This window comes from Manis javanica, chromosome 11 (genome assembly GCF_040802235.1).
Source record: "Manis javanica isolate MJ-LG chromosome 11, MJ_LKY, whole genome shotgun sequence".
Classification (NCBI taxonomy): Eukaryota; Metazoa; Chordata; class Mammalia; order Pholidota; family Manidae; genus Manis; species Manis javanica.
In genome coordinates, this window is record NC_133166.1 from 46,935,641 (window position 1) to 46,955,299 (window position 19,659).

The 19,659-nt window shown below is 35.5% G+C and overlaps 1 protein-coding gene across 2 annotated transcripts in view; it reads left to right on the top strand.

Annotated features, from left to right (window-relative positions):
* The window catches only part of ANO3 (anoctamin 3), a 258,609-nt gene that overhangs the window by 156,954 nt on the left and 81,996 nt on the right, over positions 1–19,659 (top strand). For both annotated transcript variants that reach the window (XM_073216340.1, XM_073216341.1), the window contains 5 exons: positions 2,374–2,418; positions 7,209–7,340; positions 10,372–10,478; positions 12,745–12,800; positions 16,626–16,747. In XM_073216340.1, the coding sequence (XP_073072441.1) occupies positions 2,374–2,418; positions 7,209–7,340; positions 10,372–10,478; positions 12,745–12,800; positions 16,626–16,747 (462 nt within the window). The remainder of the gene's footprint in view (positions 1–2,373; positions 2,419–7,208; positions 7,341–10,371; positions 10,479–12,744; positions 12,801–16,625; positions 16,748–19,659) is intronic.

The following is a 19,659-nucleotide window of genomic DNA, read 5'->3' on the forward strand; positions in this document are numbered from 1 at the left end:
ATGATTTGGTCCTGCAGGGTCATTTATGTATAAGAATTAATGAGAGTCTCAGGTTACTGACTTCAGATGAAAGATACACTTACATGTTGTTGGGAGAAAAGAATTAAAAACAAAATCTCCACCAACCCAGAAAACTTCTCAAACTAAAAGAGAAAGAAAACACTTTTATTATTGACTAAGCAATAAACCAAATGTGTTGTGTATCAAAGGCAATCCCCTACAAGATGGCAAAGACAGAAAGAAATCTCACCATTTTGTGTAACCAAGCAGTTACCCCATAATACACATGTTCTCAAGATAAACAGTAGCTAATCCTCAAGTAAGAGTACTCGACAGCATTAATTGTCACACATAATTTACCCTAGATTTGCCTAGCAGTAATTGGGGTATTGGTTAATTGGGAAATTGAGTCTTATTTTTATTTGCTCTTACATGATGAGTGGTCTAAAAAGTATGTATGTTCATCTTCCCAAAAGTATGTATGCTTTCTCCCAAAGCACTTAAAGAAACTTAAGAAAAAATATTTCAAACTAGCAGCAATAAAGATACATAGAGAATAGTGTTTAATCCAAATTCCCCCTCTGCTTTTGTAATATCTTTTACCATACCCACAAACAATAATTATAAGCATAATCTTTATCTTCCCTTAATCACATTCCTAGAATTTTTGTGATGCTGAAAATTATTTTGAAGCAATTTATGTATTTATATGTTTTTAATCAAACCTTATTTAGCAACTTTATTAAACGTCAAGTGCTCTAAGGCATCAAAAGGAATAAACACAACTGTGAATTAAATAAAGGCTCATTCATTTATTCATCAGTCATCTGAGTGCTTACCATTTATCAAACAATGTACTGAATTTAAACCTGGCATATGAAGTCAAATGAAATAAAACTACTGTCTTCTAGAAGCCCAGTCTTCTATAGAAGATAGTCAGGAAACAATGACATAGTGACTGGGCAAATTGTGCAGAAAGTTTATGTAGAGACAGTTAAGAGAGAAGATGGGTTTATATTCCAGTGGGATTAAATGATGTACTCACACAAACCTGTGTATGTTTGAAAAAATGAAGAAGGGATATATTTAATGTGTGAATTTGATAGACATATAGCAAGCCTTGAAATTTCATATTTGAATTCAGTGTTGGGGTATGGCAAATACAACTTAAAAATTATTTTCTGGTAATGTAACCAGTGCTTGCCATGAAATAGGTAGTTTAGAAGGTTTTCAGGTTTTTTAAGTAGTTAGGACTAAGTATTAGTTGTCCTCACTCTCAGCCCAGCTTTCTCGACACCACACTGTGAAGCAGTTTACTGATCCTCTGCAGTGGGTTTTGGTGGGTATGGATAGGGAGGCATTTTAGAAGGCCAGAATATGAGATTGTTAAGCTCCAAGATGATAATGTAGTAAGAATCTTTTAAGAGATGAAAAAACATCTGTCATCAGAATTTTTGGTTTCTCTAAAGTCAAACATGCTACACACCTACTTAAAACATGCAATATTTTCACACTGCTTTTCATCAAAAAACTTTAGCATTAGTGTTAAGACCCCTCATCACCTCATCATCAGTGTCTGGTTCACCATCCACCCCACCTCATTTATCATTATCCTCAACTTGAAATTTATACTCTAGTGATTGATGGATTAGCTGCGACTCCCTGAATCTTACCATGCTTGGTCATGTTCCCATAACCATTTCTAGACACCTGTCTAGAATGTCACGTTCTAAGTATTTAATTCAGAGACTTAATTCCCACTCATCCTTCCAGATTTAACACAGATAATGCATCTTCTGGAAGGCTTACCTGTCTCATTTCTCCTGCCTCTACAAAACTAATTGAAATTCCTTCCTAGGCACTTCCATACAAGTTTTCCCACGTTTTCTTGCATTATCATGCCTTATTATAACTATCACTTGTCTCCTCAGCTGGAAAGGAAGCTCTTTGAGGGTAGACACCCTCTTTTTTCCCTCTAAATTTTTAGTTGTTATACTTTAACATTCCTTGCAAAATATTAAGTATTCATTGCATATGTGTTTAGGTGGATGGATGACTTTATATAATAGCATATAAGCAAATGACCTAATTAATGTGCATTGTGTTGCTGAAGACAAACTTCCAAAAAAACTGAATTAAAAATCAATTATTCAAAAGCAATCTCTTGATTCATGAAAGTGATTTTTTATTGGTAAAATTTAGATTTTGAAATAAAAAAAATTAAATTCACAGTTCTATCATACTGTACATATTGTCGTATGTCTTTCTTAAGCATGTGGAGGTTGGAGTATTATGCTAATATGATTGAATGTTTTCATTCACTGGTTTCACTATGCTCATTACTTTCTTCAGCTGATTTCTATTATTTTTCAGGAAAAAATGCTATTACACTGACCGGAGGAGCAAATCAATGAGCAGGTTGGTAGGTGATGTGTAATTTGTTTATGACCAATTGGTCACTTGGAAAAAAAAAATGTAAAGAAGATATTTGAGTACCTGTATCAGCAGTTGTAAATTTTAGGAGGAAAACTTTTTTGATTTGTTCAAGAAATTTCCACAAGGACTTAATGCTAAATTTAACAATGTTCAAAATTAGATAATCTCTTCTTTCTATTTACCACTGCTATTCCTGCAATCTTCCCTTGATACAGTGTTGTGGAAGGAGAATTTATTTAGTTGCAAGTTAGCATCTTAGAAGGTTTTAATTTTAAAAATAGTTATAAAGCTAGGATCGAAAGGTAAATGATAACCAACTAGAGTATTCGAACAACAGACTCAGCAGAGACCTGGATCATTCAATTCAAATCTCTTATTTGACAGAGGTGCTAAGGAAGGACTAGCATCCAGAGTGATGAAGTGGTTTACCAATGTCAGACAGCGCCTTCGAATCACAGACCTATTCTTTTTCCATCAACTGAAGCATCCCCTCTTATCCTAGTATTGAAAATAAAATTATTTTTAAGAGCTTTATCTCAAAACAACATATCTTAGCTATTGTGGTAACAGAAGTTATGATGAATTAATCAAACCATAACCCTGAGACAGGAGAAACTCTCCCACCTGAATCACCTTATTCCTGTTTCACTGGAGGAAATAAGCTTCATTTTAATAGAGGCTAAAAACAAAAGACCTCTTATACTGGTCTGTTTTCCTGCTCATTGCAAAAGAATCAGTTAACAAAAACAAAATGTGAATGTGATAGGGTATGCCCTATCAGAATGACAAAAAGGGAGAATACTCATATAATACTCATATAATCAGACCATTTTAGAAAAAGGATTCAATAAATTTAGTTCTCTACTAAGAAAATGGCTGAATATAATTTAGAACTATAGAATAGAAAAAATATGAATTTTATAATAGGAGAATGGTGATATCTTTTAACATTAAATATAAATATAGTAGGAATGGGTGGCAAGGAAAATAAATCATGGGGGGAACTTGGAATTAAATGAATATTAAAGGCATGAATACTCAAATGGCTCTTTAAAAAAAAGAGAGAGAGAGAGATTGTTAACTATGCTCCTCAGCATGTCAGATCTTTTCTGTTTGCCAGCTTAACATGCTTGGATTTCATCATTTCCCTTGGGCATATTTAGCTTCATCTGTGTAGCAAATTTCCAGTTATTTTTGCATAATACAGAGAAAGTATTAGAATATTAGAATATACAAATTTACAACTGCAAGTTTTTCTTGTTTTTCTCTGCAGGTGCAAGCTTAATGTTGGCTGTGTTGATAAAATCTCTTTGGGCTAGGTTCAATGTGCTCTATAGAATTAGTGAGGTTTTGCTACTGCATAATTAGTGGGTTTTCTGATAAACAGGCATCTTCCTTTCAGAGTCTTGCAGAAACATAAAATCCATTGAATGTGCTTATATTTTACTTGTGCTTTCCCTTTCCTGAAGTGGGAAAGATGTTTTGTGCATGGGCATTTTGACCAGTAACCATTAGATGATAAATAATGTACAGGCAATTATCCAGCTTTCGAAAATTATCATTTCTCTAGTCAGGTTGATAGGAATGGCTATAGTTCTATTATTATTTCTATTTACTATCTGTTTACAAAGCACTTTCACATTCAGTTATCAGAGCATCTTCAAAATGACCCCTTAGGGAGGCAAAGCAAAGAGTAACTGGTTTTGCAGATCAGGGAAATAAGTGACTCCCTTATCCCCACTTCCTACCACCCCAGTTCTCAAACTCTAGCCTTCACAGCTGGTTTGGTAGAGTTTATGCCCCGGCCAAGTTCTTTTAACTCTTTAATTCAGACTTCTTTTCAATTTCCATAGAATTCTCTGCTTTCTACTCATTTTAGCTAAGGAACTTAAAGCTTTGTTAGAAGTCATCTTCACATCACACCATGAAACCTTAAGTCTGCAAGATGGCCCACACTAATGGTGGAGTGTAGATAATACCTTAGATCATGTTGGTGGCATGGTGGTGGGAGTGGTAGAGTAGTAGAATTGGTACTAATACCCCTTTTCCTCATAAACATGTATTGAGTGCTTACTGTGTGCTGAGCACTGTAACATCAGGCATTACATTTTTAATTCTCAAAGTATCTCTTCATTTAGAGATGAAAAAACTTAGATCAAAGAAATTAAATAATAAGCTAGAACTTTGCATCCTGTGATTCATATTCAGGCCTGACCCCTATCAGATATATCAGACACAATTTACTCCTTTATAGGAACTGTATATGAAGAGCCTAAATTGATAATATTGTTCATTTTCTGTGAAAAAGTACAGTGATGATCTGAAGGTCAGTTTGGTTAATTTCTTTTTTTAAAAATTCACATTCATTTCTGATATGTTTGCAATTTTGTCACAGATAATAGACCCTTGGGTGCAATAACTCATTGGCATTTTGTAAGTATAGTCAGAATGCCTCCTTTTATTTGATCCTCTTAGCCACCGAATGAAGGTAGGACAGATGGAATTACTTCCTTTCTTGAGAGATGAGGAACCTGATGCTGGAAAGTTGGAAATGTTTGCCTCAATTTCATTGCTTGGCAAATTCAGTACTAGAACACTGTTAGGGATGAAAGATTTTTTCTCTGCCCTTCAAGGTTCTTCTGACTGGTCTGAGAATCAAATTAACGTGAGACAGAGTTATAGGGAAGAATAACAAAGTTTTATTACACCCAGAGGCCCAATAATTAAATTGAGACCCAAAGAAATGACCAAGGCAGGCAGTTTTTATACATTTTAGACAATGAGAAAATAGATATATGAGGAACTGACAGGACAAAGGCAACAGGTTTGGGAGCTTCAATTAGTAAGGAACTAAACAGCACTGGGGCTGGGGTTGTAAATTTATATATATATATATATATACAGCCTTCTTGGCTCTGATTCCCTCTCTGGTGACAAGGATGTGTCTGTCTGCTGGTATAGGAGGGTACCCTTCATGTGGGAGGTTTATGTCCTGGTTTCAGAGCAGAGTCAGAGTATTCCTCCTGTACTGGTGGTCTCGATAGTCACTTTAATTCAAAGCCATCAATTTGCCAAAGTGACACATTTTGAGGTGACCCGGCCTTGGTCTTTACAACACTCATCCTCCAACTCCTACCACATTTTCTCACTATGTAAAGTTTGAAAATATGAAGTAATTTCCATAAACCCTATTCAGTGTTTTCTACAAGCCTGTGACCTAGTTGCTGGGATATGGTGATATTTTGTGATTTCAGAGGCTTTCTTTATGAAAAGAAGCAATATGAGCACCTCAGATACTGCTCATTATTACTTTAGGCTAGAAAGAAATGCTCTGGTCCCTCCAAAACCAAAATGACTTGGTATCTAAATGACAGCCTTACTTGGCAAAGGAAAGGTCTATACTAAACTTCACATCAGGACTTGATTCTTATTTCAGATTATGCATAGCAATTTTACCACAATATGCTTGAAAAAAATATTCCTAAGATACAATATTAGCTTCCTGCACATTGCTTTGCTAATTTTTAAAATAAGTTGAAGTAGAGTTGGCCAAATATTAAGATTCATTGTACTTGTCTAAGAAAATATTTTATCCTGCTACTTTGACTTACTATTTAGAAGAGGCCAAAAATCGCCAAAGATCTAACCTCATAGTGTGTGAATGAATATTGCACGTTTTTTAGTAAGCCCAGCTGTTATTATAGTAACTCAGAATTTGGATTTTCAGAATCAGCCTCCAGAGTTGATATATCTGACTTGCTTTTTTAAAAATTTGTAAAACATAAGATTTCAGTCAGTATATATACCATGATAAAACTGTTAGACTGTAATCTAAAGCTGAGGTCAAAGTATCCTGATGTCAGATTTCTTGAAATAGTCTCTTGGTATTATATATCTGATGCCCAGGCTAAATCCATTACTCAAATCACATACAGTGGATAACAGCAGGAGCTGCCCTAGGAGTTAGTTAGAAATGTAGAATCTTTGGCCCCACCCCAGGTCTTCTGAATTAATATTTGCATTTTGACAAGATCTTCAGGTGATTCATATACCATTAAAGTTTAAAAGTATTACAAAGGCCTCAACTTCCCTTATTGTTAATGATCAAGTTTAAAGTAAAACAACTCACAACTCTCCAGCAAGATATTACTATTTATATTTTATGAGTGAGGAAACTGAGGCAAGAAGCTGTTAAATAACTTATACAAGTGCACACAGCTACATAGTGCCTTTAAACCCAGTTTTGCTTGACTCCAAACCCCTTGCTGTTTCCATTACATCTGTGGCTCCCAGCACTATAAAGTGTGTGTCATAGTCATTTATTTCTTTTTAGTCTCCAATCTTGCAGAGACATATAGTTAGATTTTTTAAAGAATCAGGGAGTGATCTGTAGCTACATATAATAGATACAGATAAATGCATACATCATACATATGTACACACACAAATTTAATAAACATGTCATGCTACTTTTATTGTTTATGCTCTTTCCTACCACTATATTTATGCATGATGATTCTTTAATATTTTCCATGAGAATTTTTTTCATGAGGATAACCTAGTTGCCCTGAATGAGTTTAAACAAAAGCAGGATTTGGTTGTTTTAGAATTTACTTCTTTTGTGTGGGCACAGGAGGAATGCTGTGTGCGTACGAGATGGGTATGGGTGTGGGTGTGTGTGTCTTTTTGAAACTCTTGTGAAACAGTAATGGAAGGTAGGCATGGCTCTAGAATGCAACTTAGTCTAATTCTAAAGTGTGACTTTGTTCCAGTGTGCAAAATTATTTTAGAAGAATCAAAAAATGGATGGCCCAAAACCCAATGGTTCTTGACAAGTCAGCTTTTCCAGACCTGGAGAAGTCAGACTGCTATACTGGCCCCTTCAGCCGTGCACGGATTCACCAGTAAGTTCCCATCTCTTTTCTCATACTACCTGCCTTGTTACCTTTCATTATCTGGAAGTTGTTGATAGAAGAAAAATACCTGGTCCAGTTTCATTGTTTGCCAAAGTCATTGAATTAAACTACACACTTAAGAACAACACTCAACAAACATTATTAATTCTTTATCAACTATGATTTAGAGACATTCAAGTAATGAATAATTAATTGTAAACTCATAGGCTGACAGTCTAAGCTCACAATTCTTTCAAAATAATTACAATGGTAGTAAGTCACCCAGTTAAAGTAACAATAATGATAGTAAGGATCATAATAGAATTTCTATTAAATAACATGTTTGAATAATGGGTCGTTCTAGTTAATAGATTATCATATTTATAATTATATTTAATTAATATATACATATTTAATCCATCTTAATCTTATTAAACTCAGGAGAATTAAGATTTTTTAGGGATTTGTTGCTTCGTTATCATCTATTTATTTACATAACAACATATCTCTATTCCTTTATTCATTGAACTAGTACTAAGTTTCTACATGATACAGATTAAGGCCATAGAACAGTCCCTGCCTTTATGGTACACTTCCAGCCTAGCGGGGCAGACAAAAATGTAAATTAATAATCAAATAAAATGGGATAAGCATAAAGATAGAGAAATGCACAGTACACTGTGCAGCTATAGGGCTACTCTGCTGTACACTATTCCGGATTGACCTATACTCTGGGATGTGTGAAGTTGAGAGGCAGGCTTGAGCAGAATTCCAGACCACCAAATGTGACAGAGACAGTAATCAATGGGAAACCCTCTCCTTCCAAATATTTGATTTATTTCATGCTTTGTCTTAAAGGTGGATCTGGAAACAATCTTTCTAATTCTAGCTGTGGGAAGTGGAAGAAGGAGTGGAAATCCAGGTGACTTCCAGCTTTAGAGAGAAGTTACAGTACCACAGAAGCTCCTTTAGCTTTTCACTGTACTTTTTCAGGTTCTGTGATGCATCAGATAAAAACATTCTGCTCTTTATTTTTGAACCAAAGAAAATGGAGTAATCTTTAGAAAACTCCAATCAGATCATGCAATCGTCTTGCTTAAAACCCCCGAATGGCTTACAATTTGCACTTATAATAAAATTCAAATTTCTTATCATCTGCCATGTGGCCATATATGCTATGGCCCCTTCCCAACATCATCTCATCTTCTGCAATTTTCCCTACCATTTACTTACTCCAGGGACACAGGTTTTGATTTGATTCATCAAAAACTTAATCATAATTCCATCTCAGAGTCTTTGTTTTTTAACTGTTCTGTTTGCCTAACATACTCTTTCCACAGATTTTCTCATGACACAATCCTTCTTATCATTCAGCTCCACCTCAAATGTCACCAACTCAAAGAGACCTTACCTGAAAATGTTATCTGTAGTCTCCTTGTCCCAGTTATTCTCTACATCATTACGCTGTTTCATTTTTCTTCATTGCAGTTACCTGAAATTGGTTAATTTTTCTTTATTTACCATTTTTTTTCTCCCTCCACAATGTAACTTCATGAAAAAAGTAACTTCCCTACTGAAGAAATATTTGTTCAGGGAAGTCTGAATCAATCTGATAGTGAGAAATTGCACAGACATTCCTTCTGATCCTTACAGCTAACAGGACATGAGCTGTGAACTTGGTCATCCAAGTACAAAACTAAACAGTACAATATTGAAATGCTGGAGGAACTCAGAGTCTAACACAATAGACAGGTATACAGATGACCATAAAACAAGGCCGAGTAAAATCAGTGTGTTAGGAAAGACCCGAGTAAAATGCACATTTTTGTAAGAGAGAGAGAAGCTACAGTCAGAGGAGAGGATCCCAGAATCTGTTTGAGGGAGATAGTAAAACGAGGAGGGAGGTGAGGGGCAGTTGGGGAACAGATACCACAGGCAGATCACAATCCTGAAGGAAAGTAGCATGAGATTTCAAGGTGATAAATTCTTCAATTTGACAGATTATCAGAAGCAAGAAGCAGAGCTATAAGAAATAAGACCCAGGGAGACGCTGAAATGCAAGTCTAGAGAGCCTGAGAGGAAAATAAAAAGTTTAATTATTCATACAATGGAGAGCTGCTTACCAATTAAAAGTCGGAGTGTGCTGAGGATCAGGGCTGTGCTTGAAGAGTCATATGGAAATTGGGCAGCCAGTTAGGAGGACGTTCTTCTCATAATCTAGGCAAGAGGCAGTGAGACCCAAAATAGGATGCAGAGCACAAAGCCAGAGTGAGGCAGGTCAGTTAGAAAAGTTACTTAGTTTGGCAACTGTTTGAATATGCATGGTGAAGAAAAAACAAGAATCATAGAAGACCTAATACTTTATTACTATGTGCCTGAAAAATTGGTGGATTTTCACTCACAGAGATCTATCAGAAGTTGAGTGAGGCCCAGGACACATCCAGTTTTCTGAGGCTCCAACATATCTTAAAGTAAATGCTGAAACAGATTCTTCCATTCCTCTGGGCATTACTGTTTAGCTGTTGACACCATTTGCTCTTACCTGGTTCCTCTTTGTAAATCTTCCTACATGGGGACAATACAGGGCATGAAGGGGAAGGAGGACTATTGCTCATTTCTGTGGTTCTGAGCACAAGATGAACTAGCTTGGAAAGTATGGTATGGTGAAGTGATATCAGTGTTTAATGTGTTCTATTTGGAACCATATTGCTTAAGGTAGTACAAAATTTATGGGATCCAACAGGCAATCTATTCTCTCCTCATTCCGTGTTAAACAAGAAATATAGGACATCTAGGCTTCCTTATAAACTAAAAGACATTTAAATGAATATTTGATAATGCCCTGTATTACTTGTAAGTATATTTTTTCTCTGCCAATTGAATTTTTTTACAAAGAGGATGGTTTATCTTCTGATTTACTATACTTCCCATGCATCAGTTTTAATGGAGAAACAGATGGATGATGACCCAGGAACTTGGAGCTGTTGCTGGATTCTGCGCTCTGCTTTGAATTTTAAAACCAATCCTCTTATCTTAACAGCTTCATAATAAACAATAAAGACACCTTCTTCAGCAATGCTACCCGAAGCAGGATAGTCTATCACATGCTGCAGCATACTAAATATGAAAATGGGATATCAAAAGTGGGTAAGAACACTATTTGAAAACATAAAGTAGAATTTGCTGTTACTAATTATACCCAGAAATATTTTTTAACAAGTGAAGCTTTGCCTTCATGCATTAAACATGTGGATATAATGCACTGAACACAAACTCTAAACATTATGGTTTTCAGCCTTCCAAAAAAATTAATAATAAAATAAAATAAAACCTTTTTCTAGGATATTTGGCAGTATGTAGCAATATGTGAAATGTGCAAAAACTTTGGAACAAAAGTTTCATTTCTTGAAATTTATCCCAAAGAAATAATCAGACTTTTGAATAACAATATTGGTAAAAATGTGTTCATTATGTGTTTGTTGTAAAAGAAATTAATAGAATAGAATAGAATAGAATAGAATAGAATAGAATAGAATAGAATAGAACTAGAAATGCTTTAACTGTCCATCATTAGGAACTGTCAAATAAATTAGGCTACATCCACATAATTAATCCATTAAAAATTATATGATATTTGCTCATTCTTAACTCAAACTTATCAAACACCTATTATATGCTATATTATAGAAATTATGTGATACAGACCTTTTACTCATGGAGAGTAAAAATTAGTGATTAGTTCTTCATTTATTTACTTTAAAAGATACACATAATGCATTATTAAGTGAAATAAAACTAAAAAACTATAGGTGCAATGTAATCCCATTTCCTGAGCATATATGCATACAAAGAAAAAAAAATCCAGAATATATATGAAAATTTTTTAGAGATTACCTCTGGAAGGTGAAATAACAGCTAATTTTAACTTTTAAATTTGTGGTGTTTGAATATTCAGCAGTACACTACTATGTCTGATGCAAAAGAAAATTCAGAACGTCTCACCTAGGAAACTTAAATACAATTGCAAAGTTTACATAGAGCCGAGCAGAAAACAACAGGAAAGGAGTTGTCCTTTTCACTGCTGTGTAAAAAATACAAGATAGCTAGAGAGATCAAATGTTAGTCTTAAAGTTCTTGAAAATAAGAAGTTGAAAGCCAGTGGAAACTTATACTGATCTCTATTGATTTGCATTAAAGTAGAGTGCCACAGAAGTAAAATAAACTGTTTCAATCAACCATTTTTTAAAGAATGTTAGACTTTAGTTCTCCTCTGATTAGTAATTCATTTATTACTGAGCAGTCAAAATAGACATTAAGTCCTTACAGAAAAAGTGATGTATGTCTAATCAGAACGTTTCTAAGAAATAAATAAAATAGAGAAATCCAGAGTATAAGCTAAAAATGTGTCTAATTATAGCACTATGTGCTGCTGTAGTCTTTAAAAATAAAAATGTGACATTTTAATTGATTATAAAGATACTATGCACTTTGTGGAGCACACAATAAATGCACAAGAGTAGAAAAATAAAATTTAAAAATACCTAAATTCCATTGCCACTGTTTCAAATGAATATCGAATATTTATATATGTATTCATATATCTATATACTATATATATATATTGAATGTGTGTATATATACATTTATATATATACATCTTAATTAGAATATACAGTGTTTATAATTTGCTAACTGTTTAAAAAATTGTATGAGTACTTTCTCAAGCTTTTTGATATGGCAGAAAATAATTATTATTGTAAATAGCTGCATTATACTCTTTTATAAGCATTCATCAAATCAAAATGTTACTAAGCACCTAATGTAATTGATTTCCCCATAACAAATGATTCCCCAAGTTTGGATGTACAATTACTTCTAATTCTTTACTGAAGTAAATAATATTGGAACAAAAAATGCTCTCCAGAAAAGTGTTCTTAATATTTAGTCTTACCATTACTATATGAGAGTGTCCATTTCACTACACTCTCACTGAGGTGGAGATTTTAAGAAATATCATGTATTTCTATTGTGTCTCTCAGGCTGAGTATTAAATAATTAAGGATTTTCAATACCAATATCCTTCTGAGACATATTGGAAGTGGGGAATTCTTCTGCTTCCATTGTTTTTTGGGGAAAAAAACATCGCTCCAGACTCCCGTGATCCCAAATAGGTGTGAATTAAAATGTACCGTATTTCATGATGCGGCAGTTAGTAATGTTGTAAGGATATAATTAGACTTTTAGTATCATTCTCTTTCACAAGTTCTTGTCCTCATTGGTGATGTGGCTAAGCAGTCATTTGTGTTAATTTAAGTTTTTAAATTAATTTAGTGACCCAAGTATATGTATGTTGCTTCAGAGGGAAGTCTTCATTTAAACTGACATAAAAACTGTTCTTTTCTTCTCTTTCCAGGTATCTGTAAACTTATAAACAATGGCTCATATATAGCAGCTTTTCCCCCACATGAGGTAATTTTGAAATATAATTTCCATTAAAAAGAAAAAAATGTCTCATGTTCAATGCTTGATCCCATTTTTTTTTCATTGAAGTCTAAATGCCCTTTCCAAGTAGGGTTTAGTCAGTGAGTGGTCCTGGGCCTTTTTGAGACCCCACTGTAATCTGGTTGTGCACTGGCTCTTGTGCTCCAGAACCTTTCTGCTGTTTGTCCCATATTAGGAATCCCAGTCTCAGACGCAAACTCACGGACATTGCTCTGCCACTTTGACTACCACCCTCTGCACCAAAACAGAGCTCCATGTTTGACCCAGCTTGGGATCCACAGCACAGGGCAGGTTCTAGTTTGTGCCTACTACTTGGGGATACCTGAAAATCTAAGGCAAACCCACACCAGAAATCTGTACCCCATTAATTACTTGTTTCTCTTCCATGTTATCTCTCTACCCATTTTAAGAAGAAATACCTTCTCCAAAGTGGAGAAAGGTGGTGGGCTCTGCCTGCTGAATCATGAATGACATTTCAATGAGTTTTATACACTATCCCTAAACACACACACACACACACACACACACACACACACACACACTGTATTCTTTTTAAGGTAATTTCGCATTTTAAAATAAGAATGGAATCTTCAGAAGATTAATGTCTGTACTTACAAATGCATCACACTTCTATTTATGAAGGCTGTGGACTCACAAGATATAATCCCTATCCCAAGGAATTCAGTGTAGTACATAACCCACAAAATATAAAATGTACTGAGCACTCCCTACTTGGCACTTAGCTAAATGTTTTATATGGACTATCTCATGTAATCCCTATAACCTTCTGAGATAGACAATAATATTAACTCCACTTTATAGATGCATTGCTTAGACACAAAAAGATCAAGTATCAAAGGTGCAGTTTAGAGTCCAGGAAGCCAGACTCCAATGCTCCTCCTCACTGTGGTACACCTCCTAATAGGAGAAATAGGAGTAACCACAGTCAGTGTTAAGTTAGTGCTTTCATGTGACAGGTCCCATGCATTTATCTATCTTCCATACCTGACAATAACTTTGTCAAGGTAGAGATGCACAAATTAGGCTCAGAGAAATTAAACACCATGTCAAATTCAACATAGTAAGTGATAAAATACTCAGAGTGGCAAAGCTAAGCCCTTGTGGAAATTCTGCAGCTTAAAAGAAAGTTTGTTTTGTTCTCTGTTAAGTGATTTTACCTTCATGGCTAGTCTGTGTTCTGACAGTTCATTGGATAGTCTCTTTCATGACATTTGGAACCTATTAGGAATAGATTGTAAATAATCACCATTTCCTTGCTTGTTTTTATAAATAATAATATATGAAACACAAATAATATATGGAACACAGAAAACAATATTGTTAAAATTAAGTGACTAAAACAAGGCAGTCAGTTAATAAAAAGGTCCCAGGAATTGTCTGTTGGCTTTAAATGCCACAGCAAGACTTTCTTAGAGAGAAACGGGGCAGTGGCACTGACTATAATTTGGTTAAAGAGCTTCGTGATTTACAGCCTCCTTCCTTGAAACAGGAGTACTGCTAGTGTGAGTCTTGTATCTTTCATCCGTAATTGAGATTTATTCTTTGCTCACAATAGCTAGTGGGAAGAAAGACATTTCTAGAGAGACTTGACATGAAAAAGAAGAAAGAAAGGAAGGAAGAGAGAGATTTATGTAAGAAGGAGTTTGCCTAACATGCTGATAGAATTGATAATGTCACCAGTTATGAACAATGTCACCAGTTATGAACAATGGAGGCAAGGAAAAGTATGTTGAATGGAGGACAGGACAGATCATAGGGATGGGGAGGACCACTGAGTGTCCTCTGAGAAGGGGTGAAAACATTTGTGTGGACAGGAGCCATCACTTGCGTCAGTTTTCTCTTGCAGCCCACCTCATGTCACTGTCAACCCAGAACAGTATGGTGATGGAGGTTACTGAGCAGAGTTAAAACCCAAGAAGTTCCTCTGTCTGACTGCTGAGGCTAGGAAGGAAAATCATGAATTTAGAAGTATTGTCAGTAATGATTGAAAGAAAGCTGTTATTTTGCTTCATCTTCCCTCACCTACCCAATCTCGGAGCTGTCTATCCTAACAAGCCAGTCCAGTTTCACAAACATACCTTTCCAAGTAGATGTTCCTATGCTTAAAAATCACAATCTTTGCTTTCATCTGCTTAGCATCCAATCTTTAGACTTTAAAACCCCTTGGGCTCCCTTAGGGAGGAAAGTTTTCCCTTCTTTTTTTCTAGGTTCTTTGGCTGACCTAATAATGAAATTGGCATAAGACAGATTAATACGAGAAAAATAAGTTTGATTGCGTACTTACAGGAGCCCCACAAAGACATGAGAGGTTCTCTGTCAGGGGCAACTGAGGTTTACATCCTATCCTGATCTATGAAAGAGATAGGGAAGGAGCATGATTCACAGGAAGATAAGCAGAAGAAATGTTTGGTAAACAAATGATTGCCATGCCATGCAGATGAAGTCCTTCTTGTGTTAAAAAAAAGAAGTTGTCTTTGGTAATAGCTCTCTTCCTGGTATAGACACCCTGTCTTAAGTTCTTTTAAGAATTCAGGGGAAAGGAAAAAGTTCTTGAGTCTCTCGGTCCTTAATTGTCTTCAGCTCAAAATAATCCACTTCCCAAAGTGGCACTTTCTTGGGGCAGCCTGCCCTGACCCCCTCAGCACTTTAACTGTATTTCCACTTTTATCGAATTAATTTATCTGTTCAATGAGAAAGCCCAAGGTGAGATCCACATGTGTTCAAGGTGTCTGTTTCTTCAAAGGAACTCACAGCCCTGGGTGTCCTGGATCATTCAGCTGATAGTTTGTACTTTTCAATGGTGACATTATGTCAAACACCTAAAATTAACTAACACTGATTTTTGTACGTCTATGTGCCTGGCCCTTTGTAGTAATTATCCAGGTGGTCCCTCACAAAACTCCTCTATACTGGGTATCATTAATATGTATTCTTATTCTCATCATCTGTGTGAGGAAACTTAGACATCAATCCACTTGCTTTAAATTTTCGTTAGACTTTTTATAAAAGTAGCCTCACACACATAAATGAGGAAAAGGACTGTCAAATCCTATGTGCTAAGTTTTGTTTCAGAAAAATATAGTCACCATATCTGTTGCTCTCTTTTTCTATTATAGAAGCAGAGCAATTCAGCCTTCAGGGAGCACTTTCCTCTATAAGGCATATATATTCTGTTTCTGAAATTGCAACCTACATGACATATTTTGAGGGGGGATATAAAGAATTTGAAAACATGCTTCAATTTTGGGAATATCTTATGTGAAGTAAGTTTTAAGGGTAGTATGCTTTGTAAACATGACTAGTGCTGGTGACATAGGTCTTGTACTTTTTGAAGGAACATTTACTCTCTTCCTTTGCTTCTATTGATTATTATTAATTTTTTCTGGGCTGGATCAGTTCTTAAAGCAGATTAATATTCAACTTCTGAACCAAAGATAACAACAATTTTTCTCAATGGAGCTGAAGATACTGTGTTTATTAAAGACCTCAAGTTTCAAACTGAAACCTAAAGTCTAGTTTATGTGAAAGGGATTGATTTAAAAAAGGATTTTAAGAGAGGATTTTTAAGGAAATGTCAGAATATTTGCCATGAAACACACATATGAAAAGCATTTACTATGTCATTCCAGTGATGGTTTTAGGTTTATAATTTCTGAAGCTTTCAATAGTTCTTCAATTATTCTGGGAAGAAAAAACAACCAAGAGCAGTTCCTATTTAGTTCGCATTTCACAGAGTATGGATATTGAGTCATCTTATTTTATCTATTTCAGGGAGCCTACAAGAGTAGCCAGCCCATCAAAACCCATGGACCTCAGAATAATAGACATCTACTGTATGAGCGCTGGGCACGCTGGGGAATGTGGTACAAGCATCAGCCACTGGATTTAATCAGGTACTATGGATGGACTGAAAATGGAAGGCATACTTTGCTGTTTTGTTGTCATTTTCTTAGATTGGAATTATTTCATTTGCCCACCAAATCATCTCTATCAGTCAGCATGCAGTCAGGAAGAAGGAAGCCACCATAGGCCTTTCTTTTCAGTAAAAGAAACTTAATTTAGGGAATTGATTACACAAGGAATGAGAAAGCTATGAAATCACACAGTTATTGTGAGGCAACCAGAGATTAGGAATAGAGCCATGGAGAAGGCATGGCAGCTCTGGGACAGTTCTAGGGCAGCCAACAGAGAAAAAAAGATCCTGCTTCCCCTTCCTTCCATCTTCAAGACTTCCAGTACTTCCTGGCCCATATTAACCAGGAGCAATTTACACTGGAATTTGCATAATCTACTTCTTTGTGAAAACATCAAAACAAGGAAAGACAGAAAATGGAACTGAGAGTAAAGAGAAAAATAACCAACATAGCATCTATGCATATATTTATCTTTCAACAAGACTTAGTATCTGTTCTATTCCAGGAAGTATATTTCTAGTGAGTAACTGCCCTCAACTTGAAATTAGTCTTGAAATACTGTTATGTCATGATTTATTTCCTGATGGAGAATAAATTTTTTAAGTCAGGAAATATGTATGAACAAGGACTTGTTCATAAGTATGTATAATATGTATAATCAGGTCCCTAGCTAACTATAAATAATTTATAGAATGAAAGAAAAAAAAACTTTCAGATTATAAGATCATGTATCTTGGCATTTGAACCATTCATGAAATATAAATATCAAAAATAATTCACAATTGTGTCAGTCATTGTTCAGCAGGAAATGTAGAACTGATAGACTAGAAGGTATATTTTAAGAGAATTTAATAAAAGAACTGTACAGGAATGTAAAGGATCATGGGAGCCAGCGGTGATGATTAAGCTTCCAGGGACTGGCAAGGCTGGGTGCTATCAAACCTAGGCCTGGAAGGACAAGAGAAGAGAGCAGTTGGCAAAACCTGTCTAAAGCTAGACCCATAGAAGGGGGGGCGGCTGACATGGGCTATGGCCTTAGGAAGAAAGCAGCTACAGCCATAGAGGTGAGCCTCGTGGGACACCCAGCAGAAAGGAAAAGGGTACAGCGTGGACCTCACGTACAAAGCATAATATCCAGCTACAAACCATTTTGATTTCAAAATTAAGTACTTCAGTAAGACCAAAGTCAACGTGCTTTGATTCTAATTCTGTCCATTACAAAAGATTATCAGATTCTTATTTATGCAGGTGAAAAAAGTATTATTTTAGAGATATATGAACACAGTGAGATGTGCTAGTTCATAAAACTGTATTGATTAGCAATTAAAATGAAGCTGGGATTTTCAAGCAAACATTTCAGTGCCAGTAATTCTTTTGTCTATAGGAGACAGTGGTCTTGCTGCTTCAGGTGGTTTCAGCAAGCAACCTTAATTTTCAAAAAGTTGGATGTTTACTGCTGCTATTACCAATTATTTGGCTATTTACATAGAAGGGAAATTTTGCTTATGAAAATCATATATTTTTTGTTTGATGACTAAGGGGAGAAGAATGAGATGAAGGGCCCACCCAAGATGAAGGCCATCAGAGAGTATAGGTGGGATTTCATCCTCCTTTTTAGGAACTTGATTGTTACCAAAATTGAGATGGGGATGGAGCAAATAGTCCTATTGAACTATACAGTCTTGTGCTTAAGATTTTGTACAAGGCCCAGTTTTCTACAACCAGCAGAAAGATTCCTTTAGCATCTGTGACTTTTTAATTATTTGGAGTTAGGTTGTTCTTAAGACTACACAGTTTTAAGGACCTGGGTCTCCTATTGTGTTGCTTCCTACCTGAAATGAAAGAGAAAGCATGCTCCGGTTTTTTGTACGTTAGTCTTGGATGATAAGAGATCCACAGGCAAAGTCTATGTTCTCTCGTGCTGAAAAGGCAGTTCATCAATAGGGTATGAAAGGTGAAGGTCTGTCAATTCATTTTCCTTTTTATAAACATTTCTGGACATGTGTTTGCACTTTTTTTTTCCTTTTTGCAAAAATGAGTTCAAACATTTAGTAGCCAAAACCCACCTTAGTTTCAATCTATTTTCCATGGGAAAAATTTTGAATCTGGAAAGAGCACATTTTAAAAATGGTCAGCTACAAAATCTGCTTGATAAAAGAATTGTATGGCATTTTTTAAATGTTACACAATAGGCCTCAGAGGGATTTAAACTTTAAAACTAAATGAAATAATTCTCTCTAAAACTATTCAATTCAACATTTGTTATTTTCTGACAGAGGTTCAGCAGCAGAATCCTACCATCAAATGAAATGCCACATAGGGTACCGAAATATTAAACCTATAGAAGGAGCTTGGCTATGGTTTTTTAGATGATGGAGACCAAACAATTGTTGAGAATTCCAGAAACTTATTTCTTACCGAAGCTTTATAAACTGTGATAGTTAATATTGCCAGAAGACTTGGTGAAGAAAGTGACTGAGTAGTCGTGGGAACTGCCTTCTCATCTGTCATTTCCGTATAGACTATGTTCATCAGCTAAAGGAAAGTAAAATACATCCATTCCCTTAGCTTCCTTCAGTTCTCCCTGTGGTGCGTGCTAGTGAAACAAGACACAAGCCAAGTTCAAGCAGCTTGCAGTTGTATGGGGAGGAAGAGGGATGGAGGTGTGACAGATAATTGGCATAAAATGTTTTAAGTTTAGGTCACTGAAATACAGAAACATTTAGGATACTGAAACATGAGGGCAATGTGGGAACAAGGCAGGGGTGTCTAACCCAGGGTTGAGGTAGAAGTCAGGAAAGGCTTCTTGAAGAAGTGAGATAAAGTGAAGGATAAGTACTAGGAAGAGGGAGAAATGTAATAGTCCAAAGTGAGGGAATAGCATTAACCAA